Below are 18,101 nucleotides of genomic sequence, written 5' to 3' on the forward strand. Positions count from 1 at the left end.
CTCACCCTCCGAGCCCCTGCTGTAAGTGGCTGCTGTGGGGAGAGGGGCCCTGGGGGGCGAAGAGGAGGGGGAGTCTGCCACGTTCAGACACAGCAACCCATCACCAGCTGGGGTGCTGCCGCCATCGGGGGTCTCCCGATGAAACCCCCCACCGTGTGCTATGCCATCTCCCAGCAGCTTCGAAAAGAGTTCATCTGAGTGACGGGCCACAGAATTTCTGTGACTGTGTGAGGACAGGCCACGCAGGTCTCTGCAGGCCAGGGCCTGGGCTGGGGATCCTCGGGCACGGGGGTGACCTACCAGCTGCTCCCTTTTCGGGGCCTGGGCAGGAACGTGAGCCTGGCCTCCAGACAAAGGTCTTGCTTCTGCAGGAGCCATCAGCACAGACCCTCCCGTCCCCGCACCGTGACCCCGGCCACACACACAGGGACTGCGACTGTTGCGCTCAGGAGGTCCAGGCCTTGGGACACAGATGCCAGGGCCTGGCTCGGAGAGCTGGGCCACAGGCGGCCACACGGGAAAATCTGCGTGGACGGGGCAGTGCTCAATGCCCACATGGGACTGGGGGGGGGGGGGGGGAGTGGCCGCTGAGTCCTGCCACCCATGTTCTCCGGCACAGGGAACCGGGGCGTGCCTCGAGAGGAGGGAAACTTGGAAACGCGCACATGTTCTGAAGGAATCATTCACATCAGGCTCTTTCTTAAAACTCCTGTTTAATATTGGATACAGTGCTTTTTAACATAAAAAAAACAGATGTGCACCTCACGTTGAACAATACAGTCAGAAGTACTGGCATCCAGTAAAATAAAACATTTTTGTTCCAAACACCTTTCAGAAACTCTACCTTCCAAGAAAGCCAGGAAAAGCACACCCACAGATGAGAAGTGAGCACAGCCCGGCCCTGATCCTGCAGATTCCGCTCGCGACCCGGCCACAGGACCCGCGGCGGCCCCTCCGGCGTCAGCACCGCTGACTCCTTTCTTCTAGGAGCTGGTTATCAAATATTTCTTTTTCCCTTCAGAAAATAAAAGGAGAGAATATCTCATTTTAATAATTTACCTTGTCTCAGAATATGAAACAGATGAGTCCGTGCTTCAGGGGGACAGAGTCTCAAGTCCGGGGCGATGAAAAGTTCTGGAGACAGAGGGTGGGGGTGCTTGCATGATGGCAGGTGCTTCACGCCGCTGAGCTGTGCACTTGGAAATGGTTATGATGGAACATTTTACATCATATGCATTTAACAATTAAAAAAAGAATTTTTTAGAGGCGCCTGGGTGGCTCCATCGTTAGGCATCTGCCTTCAGCTCAGGTCATGATCCCGGGGGTCCTGGGATCGACCCCTGTGTCGGGCTCCCTGCTGAGCGGGAAGCCTGCTTCTCCTTTTCCCACTCCCCCTGTTTGTGCTCCCTCTCTCTCTGTGTCTCTGTCCAAAAAATAAACTCATAAAAAAAAAAAAAAGAACTTTTTAAGGAGTATGAACTATCCAATGGTCCTCGTCAACTCCCTGGTAAGAATGACACTAACAGGTGTTTGGGGCACCCCCAGGCCAGGGCTGGCAAGAGCCACAAAGCACACGGATTCTGACAGTGGGCAAGTCCACGTGACTGCGCGGCTCAGGGGGAACACGAGGCCTGGGGGGCACCCCCCGTGCATCACCACAAGCTGAGGGGGAAGGAGCCAGACAGCTGTGGGCGGGAGTGGCCGACTGCCCGTGGTTGGAGGCCACGTCCCCGGAATCTGGAGAAGGGAGCCTCTGCCATCACCAGCTCGGCCAACGTCACTTCCATGCCACACCCAGCACGCCCACAGCAGGTCAAGGGCAGTGGCAGGGCGTGCAGATGGACAGTCCTCCTCACAGGCACTACAACCAGTCCCTCGGACGAGGCGGAGGACAGCACCGCTCCCCCAAGAACACTGTCCCGTATCTGGGAGTCGACGGCCTGTGCCGGACTACCAAGTCTCCCTGCAGCCCGGGGTCCTCATGTTCCCGACTCGTCCAGGTCATCATTCCCGCACACACAGGTTCCTCCAGGTTGGCCCTGCGGGCAGCCTCCCCACCCACTGGCGCTGCGGCCCACGGCACGCAGCAGGGCCCTCCCTGGGAAAGAGCGTGGCATCCCGGGGGCAGCCTTTGGTGCCAGGCAGCCGTGGTGGTAGGCCCGGTCGGCCCTGGACAGAGGCCCTGGCCTGTCACTCCAGCTGAGTCCTCAGCCTGCTCTCAGCGAGGCCTGGCAGCGAGCCCGGAGACGGGATTAGGGGCTCTGGGGGCCAAAAATCCCAGGGTGGCTAACCCCACCGGCGGGAGAGAAACATCTTGATCATGGCATTCTTCCGACCAGCTAAGAGCAGCCCGGGGTGACTGCGGCCGTGTGGTCTGTGTTTTCTCAAACGGCCATGGCCCTGGGCAGGGCGGAGAAACCTCGGAATGCTAACAGGAGCCCCTGCAAAATGCGCTTAGGCCCAGCAGGCCCGGCAGGCGCCCAGGGAGCAGCCCCAGAGGACTGCCTGCAGGCCGTGGCGAGGGCCGGGCTGGGGTCCAGCTCCGCCTGCTCTGAGCAGCTCGGGGATGCGCCCGAGGACAGCGCACCTGAACGCTGGCTTCCCTGGGTCCCTGTGGCAACTCCTGGCCGAGGGCTTCCGCGCAAGTTCAGCCGGGGCACCTGGACCGGCATGTCGGCCGGAGGGTCCCCGAGCCCCGGCGCCCGGCACGAGGGAACACGAGCCCTTCTGGACACATTGCCGCTGGTTTGGCAGCGGTGCCCGGAGCAGCCTACCGGTAGCTGAGGGACGGTCCTCTGAGGTACTTCTCCTCAGCTGTCTTGTAATCCACAGCGTCCACTGCCGCGATGGCGCAGATGATGGCCTGCAAGAGGGCAGAGAGCACTGAGCTGCGGCCAGCGGGCCCGTGCTGCCCGAGGCGCTTGAGGGACGCGCATGGGGCCCGGCGCAGCGTCCGAGGGGCCTCCACAGACACATGCGGGTCTGGGAGGCCTCTGTGTGCAGGGACACTTCCGTGTGGCATGAACGACGCGCTCTTAGAGACAAGACACGAGAGTTCATGTCACTAAAAGCAGAGAACGTGGCAAAACCAACAAGCCCATTTGTGACAGTTTTGAAGTTTACTGTTCAAAGAGCAGGAAAAACAGAACAGCGATCACCCCTGCACACGGCAAGTCTGACGCTGAAAATCCTCGTTTGTGTCCTCAGAAAAAATAGAAAAACTCTGGTTACTAAAAATGTGATTTTTTAAAAAAAGATTTTATTTATTTAGTTGACAGAGAAAGACCGCAAGCGAGGGAGCACAAGCAGGGGAGTGGGAGAGGGAGAAGCAGGTTCCCACCGAGCAGAGGACCCGACGCGGGGCTCGATCCCAGGACCTTGAGATCCTGACCTGAGCCAGAGACAGATGCCCCATGACTGAGCCCCCAGGCCCTCCACGAAGCGTTTCTGAAGAGCCTGTGTGGGGCGTGTGGCGGCTCAGTTGGGAGAGCCTGTGACTCTCGGTCCCAGGGTCGGGGGCTCTGGCCCCACGTGGAGCATATAGGTCACTTAAGAATAAAATCTTAAAAATCAAACCGAGCCATTCTGATCTAGAACACGGCACCCCGTCCGCTCTGGGCACTGCTGACACAGGGCAGGTGACTCCCGGACGGGGTGTCCCAAGCACCATGGGGTGCGGCAGCATCTTGCCCCGACCCAGTGAGAACCTCAGCCGTCCCCACACAGGACCCAGTGTCCCTGGGGCAGAACCATCCCTTCAAGACACACACCAGAGGACTCAGACATAAGAAAGACAAGGACGGGGCAGCGGCTGGAGCTACGAGCGGAGTGAGGCCACTTTAGCAACTGGGGTGACACACAGGCTCCCGGCCCCAGCAGGCTTCCCCCCCGCACATATTCGAAAGCTTTGAGTTACGAAGGTGACGGGTAACTTTCCCCACACACGCTCCCAGTGCCCAGCAGAACCCCCCTCTGACCTTCAAAACCACCAGGGGGAGAAAAGAAAACAAAAAAGCCCCAAAACCACCAGGGGAGTGCCGGGTGTGGTGCTACCCAGCCTAATGCCAGCGGGCACGTGTGGGAGAACCGCGGCCCCCTTTCCACAGCAGCAGCATCTCCGGAAACGTGTCCGCGTGCACAAGGAGACGCAGCGTGCGCCTCTCGTCCCCTAGCACTGGCCACGGCGTCTACACAGCCGGGCCCTGTCCTCCTGCCCACGGAACGGCCGGGGTGGGCACCACACTCGGCGTGGCTGCGGCCTCCCGGGCCGACTTCAGGAGGATGCCAGCCCAGCACCGATCCCGGCCCCCACGGCCCCGGCCACGACCCCCAGCCGGCCCCACGCCACAGCCCCACCGCGCACTCACTTCCGGCAGAAGAACATCCAGGATGAAGCGGATCCTGTCACCGCTGGCCCGCGCCGGTGCCCGGCCGCCCGCCTCCTGGTACAGGCCCTGCAGGTACTTCACCACCACGTCCAGCTGCTGCTCATCCTCCAGGTACGTTTCCACGCACGTCACGTACTGACCCGATGTCAGGAACGTCTTCAGCCACCGGGACGGTTTCCGGTTCTTCAGGATGGCCCGCAGGTGGCCCTCGGCGCCCCTGGCTTTCACGATGTACTCCACCAGCTTCTGGTTGGCCCGGTCCCGGGCAGCCCGGGACCGGTCGGGGAGGACCTTCCTACAGGGCCGCCTCCTCCCCTGGGGGCTCCCCGCCACAGGCTCCTCGGGGTCCCCCTTGCTCAGCTGCGGGAACCTGGTCCCCAAGACGTCCTGCTGGATGGACTTGCGGACAGGATAACCTGCAGACGAGCGACACGTCCGTGAACCCGCTGGCCTGTGGGGGAGGCTCCCTCTTCCCCTCACCACGCCGCCTGGGGGCTCTGTGGGAGAGCCGCCCCCCCCGCCCCCAGGCACAACCGCCAGGGTCCTAAGGGCTCCTCCTCTGAGGGGTCCCACGTCGGCCCCCAGCTCAGCCTCACCCCAATGCAGCCCCCCAAGGAAGCACGGACCCCTCCGCCTCCACGCCGTGTGACCGGGGGTGGCGGCGGACGGCGGGACCATCCGTTCACCCACAACCCGGGCGGCAGGGGCGGCAGCTGCAGAGTGCCGCCGCGCACACGTTTTGGAGAAGAGGCCGGGTGCCCGCTGGGCAGCGGGGGCAGACGGCAGTCAGGCTCGGGACAGGGCCCGGCCTCACCCAGACGCCTCCCCTTCCGAGCCTCCGACACAGAAGGCAGCCGCCTCACGCTGCGATCGAGCCGGCGGACTTACTTATGTCCGCAGCGTAGTACTCCAGGAAGGAGCCGGCGAAGGAGCCGCAGCCTGCGGGGAGGCAGGAGAGGACAGCGCGTCCCAGCATCAGAGGCAGCGCTCGGAAACGGCCCGAGGGACGCGGGGTCAGCGTGCCGGCCTCACATCAGCCCCATCTGGACCCCTTCCCGAGAGGGCCGACAGGACACCAACACTGGCGTCACGGTGCCACCCGCCCCCGGGGCGCCCAGAGAAACCACTGTCGGAAGATTCCCGACAGCTAGACTCAGGGCAGACGGAAGCCAGCCCTGACTCAAAGCGAACTCCACCTCCATTCACACCCAGTACCTCCGTCTTTGCCTGGGTGCCAGCCCACCTGCCCCGGCGGGGACAAGACCGCCACAGGCCCAGGCCTGGAGGCCAAGGGAAACAGGCCTGTGCTCCGCCCCCAGCCCGGTCCCTTTGTCCGAGGGCACGCAGGGCCACGTACCGAGCCTGACCCTATAGTCCGTGATCAGGGAGACGCACCAGCCGATGGCCTGGTCGAAGTCCTCCTTGGCCTCATTCTGCACCAAGAGCGAGACAGCAGCTGTCAGCAAGGGGCCACGGGCTCCTCCGATCCTGTCGGCAACCTCAGCCCGCGTCTAGACCGCAGCGCCGGCAGGTGCCCCCGTGCGGGGCTGCTGAGGACACACGGGGAATGCGCGGAGGCCCGGCTCTGGGGCCAGGGTTGCTCACACAGTGGGCCCCCGGGAGCGGAGAGCTCCAAACAGGAGAGCTGAGCCTCTGAAGCAGAGGAAGGAGCCTGGCACCTCACGTGCGGCTTACGTCCCCAAACCAGACTCGACAGTCCTACAAAGCAGATTCTTCCAAGAGTCGTGCCTGTGCCCCTGCCTTAGAATGGTGTTGGCTGAGTTGTACCCTGTGGGGGTGCCCACCTAGACCTCAAGGTCCTCACCTGCAAACCAAGGACCACGCCCCCTCCCCACCCGCCGCGAGGACCTGAGCTGGGACAACGTCCCACCACTTGAGATCCCCCTTCCTATGCGACTGTCACCTCCTCCTGGCCCTTCTTGGGGCCACCCCACGTGGCAGGTGTGGGACAGGGACAGCACGTGGTGCTGCTCTGTGCTCGGGAAAGCAGAGCTCAAAACCGTGACCGTGACACCAGAGCCGGTCCATCAACACAGCCTGGGACAATCCCGTGGCTCCAGGAGGCAGTGCTCCTGCCACAGCAACAGCCCCCCCAATGACCCCGTGCATCCCACTTCCCAGGGGGCCTGGCTTTTCTCAGGGAACAGGACGACAGGCGACAGGCACCACCTCAGCATCTGGACTACGTGAGGCCACACGTCATCTTTGTCACAGCACACAGTTCTGACTTTGGGACGCACAAACCTCAAAGCCAGGTTCCTGCTGTCCCCTCTGACACCCCCTGCTTTGAAAAAGCTATCCAGATCCCCGAGAGTGGCCATGCGGTTGGGGCCAGCCCTGGCCCGGAAGGTGGGTGACCAGCTCCCCACGCTCGTGGGCTTATGCTTCACGGAGCATGGAAGCGCCGGAGGCCACGGCCGGCCTTCTTCCAGAACCCGCCAACGGGCACACTGGGCACCCAGCGCAGGCTGCAGCTCACAAGCCGCACTGAGCGCTCCTACCACGGACAGACGGAAGCAGGACCACGTCACGGGCACGCACATCAGTGGAAGAGAAGGCTGGGGCCCGGTGTGGGTGCCAACTTTCCCAGCCCCTGCCCATGCCGCAGGCCGCGCCTGCTGCGCTCAGGGAGACAGCAGCTGGGCAGAAGGCTTCCCGGAGGGCCTCTGCCCTTGAGCTACCAGGCAATCCACATGCACAGAAGACAGTGACACGAAGCCAGGAACCCGCTCACTGGGCTGGGACAAGAACCGCGTAGCGGGGGGCAGGAGGCTAACGGACCCCTCCCCTCGGCTGGGTCCATGCGGGAAAGCCGGCGTCACATACAGCACCCCAGGGCTGCACAGACAGCATGTGGCACAGACGAGCGCCTCGTGGCTTACGGGCTCGGCGACTGGCAAGCCCAGGAAGCTCCCTATGGTGTGTCCACCAAGCACTCCGCCCCCCGCGCAGGCCCACTGTGTCCACGGCACCGCGCAGGAACACCCTCTGAACGATCACCCACGTCAAGATGCCGGCCTTGCACCCAAGCACCCCGTCCTCTGCGCCTCAACAATGGGGGCATAGCCGGCGACTTCCCAGGGCGGTGGTGGTTCCCACTGGGAATGCCCGGAGCCAGGCCAGCAGACCAGTCACGTGGCGGCGCACCTCTCACGGGCACGACCTACGGTGCACGTACCAGAAGAGCCTGTTTCTCTTTGCAGTCGAAGTGCTTCAACCTCCTGAGAGACACCGTGATACTGCGAAGAGGGAGGCGAAGGTTAACGGGGACTCCGTCTCGTGAGTCAGGACGAGTTTTCTCCGATGGACTAGTGGGACCCGTGGGGGGCCTCTGCCAGCAACCAGCAGCCTGAGGAAGCCCGGGAGACAGGCCCCACGGGACGTGGCTGGGGCCACCCTTGGGAGGTGGAGGCAGCACCCGGGGCCCAGAGGGTCCAAAACGTGTTTGCAAAGGGCCCTCCGAGCAGACAGGCATTTTCATGCAGGGATTATGGCCTGGCGGCAAACGGGCGGACAGCTAAGCCAACAAAACCGGTGGCAGCAGGGCTGCTGCTCATGGCACCCGTGACAACCAGGTTGGAACACAGTTTGCGGGGAATAGGTGGGGGCCACTGAGCGTCTAACAAGGCAAATAAAGCTTGGGAAACTGGACTATCTGGGCGGTCCCTTTCAACACAGCCTCTGGATTCCTCTTCGGGGGGAGCTGCATTGCAGGGGGCACGTGAGACCATCCCGGCCCTGGGCCCAGGCCCCCTCCCCACCATCCCGGCACCCCCAAGCTGGCAGGCCTTCACCCGCCAAGCATTTCCCGAGAGCACAGACAGCTGGGTTACCCTCTCCCTTTTGGGTCCATGTGTCCCTCGATAAAGAGCACACTGGCTTTCTTCTCTCTTCGCCGGACGCTCTTGACCTGTTGGGAAACCCAAGAAAATAAAGCATCAGGAACCCAGAAGAGGCCAGGGCTTTGAGCCACCTTCCTGACCTTTCTCCACTGCACAGGCTGGCACATGGCTGGCACGGGACAAGGACGCTGCTGGCGGGGGGGGGGGGACACAATGACATGGGACGTCACCAAGGCCAAGCCCCGGGGTCGGAGGCTCAGACACTGCCGCATCGGCCGCAGGCACATTTAGTGCTCCCACACACGCAGGACCAGGCTGCACTCTGCTGTTCCCTCTCGTAACAGAAAGACCCAACCCTGGGACGCCTGGGTGGCTCAGTTGGTTAAGCAGCTGCCTTCGGCTCAGGTCATGATCCCAGCGTCCTGGGATCGAGTCCCACATTGGGCTCCTTGCTCAGTGGGGAGCCTGCTTCTCCCTCTGCCTCTGCCTGCCATTCTGTCTGCCTGTGCTCGCTCTCTCTCCCTCTCTCTCTCTCTGACAGATAAATAAATAAAGTCTAAAAAAAAAAAAAATCTTAAAAAAAAAGAAAGACCCAACCCTGTGCCGCCTGCCGTCTCGGCACTTGACCACGCAACTGTCTCCTCACTCAGCAGAACGGGCTCACTCCCGTTTTTGGGATGAGCAAAGTGAGCTCAGGCAGGTAGAACCAACTGAGCACACAGAGGCGGCAGTGCCGGACTCAGCCCAGCCTCCTGCCCAGTGTCCCCGTGTTCCCGGCTTAGCTGTAGAGAGCAGGCCCCAGGAGCCTATGACTTTGGAGATCCGTTCCCCAGCAGGTCCCCAGGGAGCTGGTGAAGCTGAGGCGGAGGTCCAGGAAAAGGGTGCTGGCTGCAGGGGGACATGAGCATCTGCCATGAAGCCAGCCGAAGGGAGGCCCGGGGTCCCTGATCAATGACCCCCCACAACGGTGTGGAAACGCTGCACAGACCCCCACTTCATCGGCACGTCTGTTGAAGCCGCCCGTCTGCCCAGCCAATGAGGCGCAACACCAACCCTGAAGCCAACCCTGCGTCACTACAGCCAGTAGGCCCCATCCGAGGCGGCCGTGCTGCCCACCGGAGGTCAGCCCCACGGCAACGGCAGTGTCTCCTGCTCCTGCAAACAGCTCTCCAAGTTCAACGTCACCATCTCTCACTACAAATTAAAGCCCAAGAGCATGCGCCGTCGGAACGCCGTCTGGGGGGGTTGGACACCACAGGAAGGGTGCGAAGCTGGCACGCTGCCTTGACCTAGGAGGCGTCTGGACAGCCCGCACTGGCCAGGTGCACGGAGAAAGCGCGCTGGAAAATGTCAGCGCGCTGAGGCCCGCCACCTCAGCCGCACAACCGATCCCCACCCCGGAGTCCCCACCCGGGAGTCGGAGCAACTTCCAAGCTCCCGCGGGAGAAGCTCCTGCAGACGAAGCCTCAGGCGCACGGTATCAGACACCGGCAAGTTGCAGACTCTTCAGGCAGTTTCCTGAGCTGCTCGGTCCAGGTGGGCTCCAGGACCCTCACGCTCAACTGTGCCAAAACGATCGAACTCCCCGTACTCAGGTAACCGTGTGCAGAAGCCCTGCTTAGAATCACGAGGCTGCCGGTTTCTCCCAGGAAAGAACTCCCCGGGGTCCAGCCGGCACGAAGGGGGCGAGAGAGCGGGTGCACGGGGACTTGAGTGGGTGCCCGAGGCCGCCGGAGCTTACCACTGCCGGCCAGAAGGGGTACTTCTGGTGCTTCAGCCAGACTAGCATTCCCACTTCAAACGAGCGTGGCTCTGGAATTAAAAAGGACAAAGATATGAACAGTAAGTCAGATCTGTGTCACTCACTAAATGCAACAACTGGAAAGGACACAGCAAGCGCCTGCTTAGACCGGACGCTCTAAGCCTGGTCAGAGGTCCCCACGGTTGCAAGGCGGTCTCACGACAACGCTGGCCCCTGAGTGTGGGGGACACGCGCGCTGCTGAGTGGGGACAAGCCAGGGTCAACTCTGCACCGCCTTGGCCACTACTCTACAATCGCAAGTAATTCCAGGTCCGTTTTTAAAAAAAGAGCGAAGCACATAAACCCCAACAAAAGAAGCAAATTCCAGGGCACCTGGGGGCTCAGTCAGTGAAGCAGCTGCCTTTGGCTCAGGTCGTGATCCGGGGGTCCTGGGATGGAGCCTGCACCGGGGTGGGGGGTGGGGGAGTGCCCCTGCTCAGTGGGGAGCCTGCTTCTTCCTCTCCCTCTGAACCCTCCCCCGCCCCTGCACTCTGTCAAAGAAAGTAAGTCTTGGGGAAAAAAAAAAGCAAATTCCTAGGACGCATTTCAAAAATTATCTCTTATTTCAAAAAGAGAAAAAAAAAAACAAAAACTACCAAAATCATCACCCAGCGACCAGCCAATTACAACCGAACAGACTTAACAAGACTTCCAACCAAACGCAGAACCCCAGAACGGGGAATTTGAACGCTGAACAATGAGGTAACGAGAGCAGCCATGAGAGGCTGCTTTTCCGAGTGGAGACAAGCTGAACCCCGTTCCCGCAGCGCCCCGGCCGCCAGCGGGGCCACAGGCAAGGTCTGCAGACGGGCGAACACGCACGGCTAACGTGCAAAGGGCAGTCATCCATCCGGTGAGAAATGCTGGGTTTTTAAGAGAACCGTCACAGCCCCATGAACACAAACAGGGCATGGGAAACACCCAGACAGACGTCAGGCTGCCAGGGGCACGGGGACAAGACGAAATCAAATGGAAGCAGAAAGCAAGGGGTCTCTTGGGGCTGTGGTGACCTGGCCTCTCGCCGTGGAAGAAGGTGCCTCTGTGTCCCTTCTCTGGCCGAGTAAGTTCTGCTCGGGGAGCTGAGCCGGCAGAGCCCTGCAGGCGTGGAAGCGTCTAGCACCTGACGGTGGGGGTGCTCAGGGAGGAACAAGCGGTGGCCACCAAGAGTAATCACAAGGCCCCAGCCAGTGCGCCGCCTGTCGAGTTACCCTCAGGGGCGGTGAGGAAACACACGCGCCCCGCGTCAGCACAGAACCAGAGGCGGACGCAGTGTGGCCCGCGGAGCCGAGGCACAAGGGCACGCCCCCGCCCTCCGGCCTCGCCTGGGAGGAGAGGTCCCCCAGCTCCCACCCGTTATTCTGCAACATCTCACGGATCCGTAACCGTCCCACAACGAGAGGCTAAAACACTCCCGAGTGTCCAAACAAGCAGCGGGCGAGTCTGAAAACGGAACTCATTCCAAGTCGTCCACTCCACGAGACACTAAGTTGTGGTCGGTGGCTGGTTCGGGATCTGGGGTCTTCGTCGCCGGTCCTTCCACAAAGAGGGCCCGGGGAGTGCACCAGCGCATGTGGGCTCTGGTGCGGACAGCGCCTGCGTGTGGGAGGGGGTCCTGGGGCCCCACTGCCTCAGGGCGGAGACCCTGCGTCCCTGGACATGTACCTGACACCCGAAAAGGTCTGGAGGCAGCGCCAGGCCACACCCGAACAGTGGCAACTGGACCCAGCACTCCGCTTGGCCGACCTTCCCTCCCACGAGACACGACTACACGTACAGGGAGCAGCGTGCCGGCAGGGAGGGCTGGCCGGTCTCACCCCGGAGGCCCTCCTCCCTCTAAGCCTTCCCCTTATGAAGGAGGGCGGAGAACCCCGCACCTCTGAGGCTGTGGGTGCGGCAGCAGGACGGAGCGGCAGGAAGGCCGGCCGCCTCCGCCCAGGGGAGCCCCGCGAGCAGACACACTGCTCCTCCGCACTTACCGTGGTAAAAGAGGATTCTGGGCGGCTCCTCGTCGTCCTCATCTTCCTCCAGGACGGAATGAATGGGATTGAACTCCACGGACTCTCCAGAAGACTGACGGTCTGCCAACGGTATCAGATTCAACCTTCACCGTCACCGTCTCAGAGACCCAACCCAAGAAACACATTTCGTGACCCGCGACCATCAGCGCAAACAGAGAAGATCGCACGTCATAGACCTCCTCACCGCCAGGTGCGAGGTGGCCACCCTCCGACCCAGGTGCGCTTACAGGAGAAACACACCGGAGTTGAAAAGGACTGGGGGAGGCCGCTGCGTCTCCATAAGGGGCAGGCGCACGGGTGGCAGTCTAGGCAGAGTGAGGGCAGGGCCCGGGCAACTGGGGCGGGGGGGGGGGGTGGGGGGGTGGGACACGACACGCAGGGACAAGCTGCGGCTTGTCTCCCTGCCGCCTCCGGACGCGACGGGATGAATGTAAACACACGACATTTAAATTCAAGGCTTCAAGGCAGAAACCCGAGCGCGCGGAGCCAGTGGGCCTGGAGGCACGGAAGCCGAGAGAAACGGACCGTTCTCAGCAGCACAAAGACACGGGGGACGGCGCCACGTTCAAACGAAGGGAGCCCCTGCGCGCCGCCGGCCGCCGCACTCAGGTACGCCTCTGCAGCAGTGGTGAACACGTCGGGAGACTCAGACTCGCCTGCGTCTACCCCCGCTCACCAGTGAGCCAATCACCCTGCGCTTCCTGCCCGATCAGAGGGGGCAGACCTCGAGGCGGCCAGAGCCCAGGCCCCTGGGAGCAGCCTCCAGTGCCCCCCGCCCCAGCCCATTCAGAACCAAAAAACCCAAGGATTTGAGACTAGTCCTAATTACAATCCCGTGGGACACAGACAGTAACTGGGCAGCCTCTGCCCGGGCTCTATTTTGACACGACCTCGTTAAGATCATGTGAAAAATCACGCAAGTGGGGGTGCCTGGGGGGCTCAGTTGTTAAGCCTCTGCCTTCGGCTCAGGTCATGATCCCAGGGTCTTGGGATCGAGCCCCGCATCGGGCTCCCTGCTCAGCGGGAAGCCTCCTTCTCCCTCTCCCAGTCCCCTTGCTTGTGTTCCCTCTCTCTCTGTGTGTCTGTCAAATAAGTAAAATCTTAAAAAAACATCACGCGAGTGCCTGACCCGCATCAGCCCCAGGAGAAGCCAGCTCCGCCTCCGCCAGCAGACCTTTACCTTCCTCCACCAGGATGTGAAGATCTCTCGGCAGCTCCACAGCAGCACGGGGGGCCGGCCGGCCGAGTTCACCAGCGCTGCGCAGACTCGTGCGGCCCCTGGGCCCCTGCCTGGGCACTGCCCCCGGCTCCAGCTGTGGGGCGGGCAGCGTCTGGCTGCCATCTGGGCATAGCCGCTTGGTGGGTCGCCCCAGGGTTGGGAGCCCATCAGTGCCGTGCAAAGGCAAACCCGGGTCTCGCCCTTTGGCCCACAGAGCCTCCTCCCTGGCGCTGGGAGCTGAGCTGGGGGCTGGCGGGCTGCTCTCTTTCCCACCATCTCCCTCCGGGAGCGCAAGTGCTCTCTCACCCAGGCGAGGCTCCTGTGCTAACTTCCTCCCCCTTGGCCTCGTGGCTGTCCGCCGTCTGCAGCGCACTCTCCATCCACTGCCGTCCCGAGAGGCGGCTCTGGCCGAGGGGGCCGCCATGGCTCGCAGGCTCTCACTTTTCCTAAGCTCCTCCTTGTGGGCCACTTGGCGCCTGGAGTCCTTCCCACAAGCAGGTGAAGCCGCCAGCCTTGGGTGTACGCGTTCCCGCCTCTCAAGTCCAGAATTGCTCGGCACGGCTTCCTGGAGGCTGGAAGAGCCGGGGTCACAAAGCGAGGAGGCCAGGTCCGCAGACCTCCCTCCAGAGGACAGAGCCACTCTTCCTTCCCTCGAAGAGCTCTCTCCAGGCGACGCGGCTCTCTGGTTGAGAACGTCCAGAGCCACTCGAAGCGAGCGTCTGTAGGCCAGCTCCTCCAGGGGCTCGGCGGGAACCTCATCCTGGGAGGCTGCAGGGCAAGAAGCACACAGAGCCTGATGTCGGGCGGGCGCTGGCACGGCCGCCACACCGTGGCCGCCTAGGGCTGATGCGGGCTGTCACACCTGAAAGGAGGACCGACCCTTCTCGGCTCCCCGTCCTCCCGGGGTGGGACGAGGCCACAGAACCATGGCTATTGTTCTCTGTTCGGGCCGCCGGTCCTGCTTCCCAAAAACCAACTGACCGACCCCAACCTGATTGCGTTCCAGGATAAATTCCCCCAGGTCACAGGAAAACAGTGCCAGCCGACGGACTGCGATGCCTCCCAAGTCCTCCCAGCCCCGCGCGGTTTCAACTTCAGTGGGGCTCAAACCCTTGCCGTCTCCGTAAAGACCTGGCCTGGCAGCGTGCTCTGGGGCGGTGGAGCAGGTGGGCGCTGGCCAACGGAAGGGGCCCATTGGGGGCTGGCGGACTGTCCGTACTCCTGCAGGACGGCGTTTCCAAGCCAGAGAGGAGCACCAGGGCCTGCAGCTTTCCGCCTGACGCCCTCGCCGCTACTGATGCATCGACTCCCCCCGCCCCGCATGTGCGCATGATTTATGGGGAAGAGATGCTGGACGCCAGGGCACGACCCAGCGGGCACACGCCCTCCACAGCCTCCCCCGGGTTTCTCGTCCAGACCCTCCCAGGCCCCCAGCCCTCACACAACCCAAGCGAACCAAGAGGAGTGTCTTGGAGGCGGAGGCGGAGGCCGCCTGGGGTGCGCCCGGTGGATGCTGCTGGGAACAAAAGCGGACCCTGTCTCATACACACCGCTGGAAGGGCTCCCCGTCTGTCTTTCCAGGACACTCCCAGCGCTCGGGACAGGGGGTGCACCCCGGGTTGAGGCGGCAGAAAACCCGTCTGCGTGGGTCGGCGGAGCCCCCCGCGGGTGCGCCGGGCACCGCGGAAAGGCAAAGGGGGTGGGCGCGGGCAATGAGAGCCCCAGCAGGCCGTGGGCACCTACATGCTGGTCACACAGTCCTTCCCCCACGGCTCAGCTGTGGAATTTAAACACACGAGCTCTGCTCCCAAACCCGTCCTACAGTCTTCCTGCGGGGTGGCAGTGGCGGGGAAGGAAGTGGCTCCCCATCCCCTCATGGAGGCAAACGCACCCTGGAGGCCGGGGACCCCAGCACTTGTGGCTGGCTGCGCCGGGACTCAAGAACAGGACCGGCTCTGGGGCAAATTCTAGAAGGGTTAAGAACAGAGACCCCTTTCCTTCCTTTCCCTCAGCTCAGGGTTACCTGGGACCAGGGTCTTTCCCTTCTCCCCCGGGTCTCCTTGTGAGGTAGAGACGCGCTCTTACCCAGGGAGGAGGCTATCCGTTCGATGTGCGCCGTCTTCAGGGTTTCCACGTCTGTGCTCCTCACCTCAATCCTGCAGGGACAGAAAGGCCAGTTATCCGCTGCCGGCCAAGGCCACCAAGACATGTTCCAACACGGTTTTCTGTAGACGACACAAGAATCGGATTCCGTTTCTTCCTTCTCAACCTTCCGCTTACACCAAAAGTCACAGCCAGCCGGGAATTCACATGCCTGAAGTCAGAGGCAGCAACGACCCTGGTGAAATTTTTTTAAGACAAAAAAGGTTGGCTGGGCTTAAGAGTGAAAATGAATTCAAATTGTAGCTTTTCTGAGCCAAATTCTACTTTCAACTGCACAAGCAACTCCTTTGTTAGGTTTTCAGAGCAGATAATAATGTCACTAAAAGCTGTTTACAGCCCAGCAGGGGTGTCTAGCTTCAAAGGACGCACTTTCCTTTCCCCAGGTGGCCGCAGGGAAGGTGTGAGCTGGGGACTAGGCACGCTGAGGCGGCCGCCCTGAGAAGGGAGGTTTTGTTCTCTCTGAGCTGGGAATTCTACCCTCAGACACAGCTATACCACGATTCCTACGTGATCTGCGCATTTTAATCATCCTGGGTCATGTCACGGTCTTCCATCTCCAGGTGATCAAGAGCAAAAGACCTGTGTGCTTCCCCAGCGTCGGCATGCGCCCCCGTTAGACGGACAGGCTGAGACATCAAACATTTCAAGACGGACAGGCCGTCTCCCACGTTTCTGAGAAAAGACACACATCTGCGGGAAGGAACCATCCGCACGTGAACCCCAGCAAGGGTCCTCCCCGTGTGTGATTCGATTTCTGTACGGATCCCACAGAGCACCTCACAGGGATCTTCAATTTCCAAACGGACATTTAAAAAAAAACAAAAAACATCCCCAGTGTTTTCCTCCTAAGATTATGAGCACCGCTACTATGGAGTCTGTTACAACAAATGAAAAGTAATAAACCGCTAGGAACGGACTTCACTTTTGGGGCGGGGGCAGCAAGAGAAATCCCATTCGGAAGAAAATACTAAAAAACCCCAACATTTGGGGCGCCTGGGCGGCTGGTGGGCTGGGCGTCTGCCCTCAGCTCAGATCATGATCCGGGGCCCTGGGGGCTGCCGAGGTCGCGATCCCGGGCCCTGGCATCCAGCCTCACACCGGGCTCCGGCTCAGCGGGAGGCCTGCTTCTCCCTCTCCTCTGCCCCCGCCCCGCCCCCCACACTTGCACTCACTCTCCCTCGGTAAATAAAACCTTAAAAAGAAACAAAACCCACAGCACTTAACTTTTCATCTAGGGAGAGTATCTGAACACTCAGGAAAAATTCCTTTTTCCTCTTACGTCCGGTGGACGTCTCCGTTCTGGCCAGCACCTGGGGGAAGCGGGAAACAGGACGCGCGGCCGTTACGGAGAAGCCAGGACGCCTACCACCAAGGACCGCTGGCGGCGAGGTGCGCAGCGCCGCCACCTCCGACCGCCCGGGGACGGCCGCCGGGATTCCGCAGGGGGAGCGAGGCCTGCGGGGCCGGCGGCGGACGCGGGCGGGGCGCGGGGGCTCTCCCGTGCTCCCGCCGCCGCGCCTGCCTCCCCGAGGCGGCCCCCGCTTCTCCCAAGTGCGCGACCGGGCCTTTCCGGCGTCCTGCGCCCGTCAGGCGGGCGGTGAGGCCGCGGCCGCCCGCTCGGGTTCCGCCGACCCCGCGTCTCTCCGGGCGGACACCGGTCCCCCGAGCCCCCCGCGAGCCCCGGACCCGCCGCCCGAGGGGGGTCACCTGGGCCGGCCACAGCCGCTCTTCCCATCGGCACAGGACATACTGGGCGTCTGTCATGACTCGGACTCATGGGGCCCGCGGGGACGACGGGCACGGACCGGGCGCCCTGCAACACAAGCGGCACAGCAGCGTCGGGGCCGCCCGGACGCGCAAACCGCCGCGCAACAGCCCGGCCCCGCGCCCGCGCCCCGCCGCGCGGACCCGGCCGAGCAGCCCGCGGACGGCGACGGCCGCGGCGGGGCCCCTCGGGGGACGGGACAGCTGCGCGGCGTCCTCCCGGGCCGGCCGCCCACGGGCACCGCCGCGGCGGGGGCCGGGCCGGGGTCGGGAAGGGGAGCACGCGGCGGGGGCCGGGCCAGGGTGGGGAGGGGGCGCACGCGGCGGGGGCCGGCTCGCGCCCCCGGGGGCCCTCCGCTCGGGGCTCGCCCCTCCCCCCCAGTCCCGCCGCGGCCGCCTCGACCCCCGCCAGCCGACCCGCGGGACGCAGCCCGCAGGCCTCACCGGGCGACCGGCCTCCGCAGCGCGGCGTCCCCGAGCCCGGCGCAGAGGACGAGGAGGCCGCGGCGACCCAACGGCGTCGGCACTCGCGCCTTCCCAGCCGCCTCCCGGGCCCGCGCTCACCGCCTCAGCCGCCGCCGCCCCCCGCGGGGTGAGGGCGGGGACAGCCTCGCGGCGCCGCCAAGCCCTACCCCCGCCGCTAGCCAATGGGACGCCCGTATCCGCCCCAGGACCCGCCCCTTCCGCCCGGGCGGGCGCGCGCGCGGTTGACTGACGGGCGCTGGGCGGGCACGCGGGCGCGCCCGCGGTTGACTGACGGGCGCCGAGACTGACGGGCGGGTTCGAAGCCGGAGGCGCCGAGCGGGCGGCGACGGCAAGCGGTCTTCGCCCGGGCCGGCCCCGCTCCCTTTATGAACCCGCCTCCGGTCCCCGCGGCGTGCGGAA

The 18,101-nt window shown here is 63.1% G+C and overlaps 1 protein-coding gene across 5 annotated transcripts; it reads right to left on the reverse strand.

The window, feature by feature from the left end:
* Nucleotides 1-694: 694 nt before the first annotated feature.
* PWWP3A (PWWP domain containing 3A, DNA repair factor) lies at nucleotides 695-17,889 on the reverse strand. 5 transcript variants are annotated; one of them, XM_047710287.1, is made up of 14 exons: nucleotides 17,781-17,889; nucleotides 17,160-17,265; nucleotides 16,677-16,762; nucleotides 15,375-15,445; nucleotides 13,596-14,057; nucleotides 12,029-12,130; nucleotides 9,993-10,063; nucleotides 8,243-8,319; nucleotides 7,588-7,648; nucleotides 5,746-5,821; nucleotides 5,277-5,327; nucleotides 4,368-4,804; nucleotides 2,775-2,863; nucleotides 695-1,015 (listed from the first exon to the last, which is right to left on the reverse strand). In XM_047710287.1, exons 2-14 carry the CDS (start codon nucleotides 17,214-17,216, stop codon nucleotides 961-963), a joined length of 1,695 nt encoding a protein of 564 aa, XP_047566243.1. In that variant the 5' UTR covers nucleotides 17,217-17,265; nucleotides 17,781-17,889; the 3' UTR covers nucleotides 695-960. The 5 variants fall into 5 exon arrangements, with proteins under 5 accessions (XP_047566243.1, XP_047566211.1, XP_047566220.1 ...); XM_047710255.1 differs by having other exon boundaries at nucleotides 13,251-14,057; nucleotides 17,781-17,887; XM_047710264.1 differs by having other exon boundaries at nucleotides 13,251-14,057; nucleotides 17,661-17,799.
* Nucleotides 17,890-18,101: the final 212 nt, after the last annotated feature.

Source organism: Lutra lutra, chromosome 1 (genome assembly GCF_902655055.1).
Source record: "Lutra lutra chromosome 1, mLutLut1.2, whole genome shotgun sequence".
In the NCBI taxonomy this organism is placed as follows: domain Eukaryota; kingdom Metazoa; phylum Chordata; class Mammalia; order Carnivora; family Mustelidae; genus Lutra; species Lutra lutra.

Bases quoted from the DNA above. Each gene is read 5' to 3' on its own strand.
- PWWP3A (XM_047710255.1), bottom strand. From the start codon at position 17,216: ATGACAGACGCCCAGTATGTCCTGTGCCGATGGGAAGAGCGGCTGTGG. The intron at 4,805-5,276 runs GTAAGTCCGCCG...GCTCGTCTGCAG, and splicing joins GTACTACGCTGCGGACATAA to GTTATCCTGTCCGCAAGTCC. The intron at 2,864-4,367 runs GTGAGTGCGCGG...GCCCTCTTGCAG, and splicing joins TGGATGTTCTTCTGCCGGAA to GCCATCATCTGCGCCATCGC.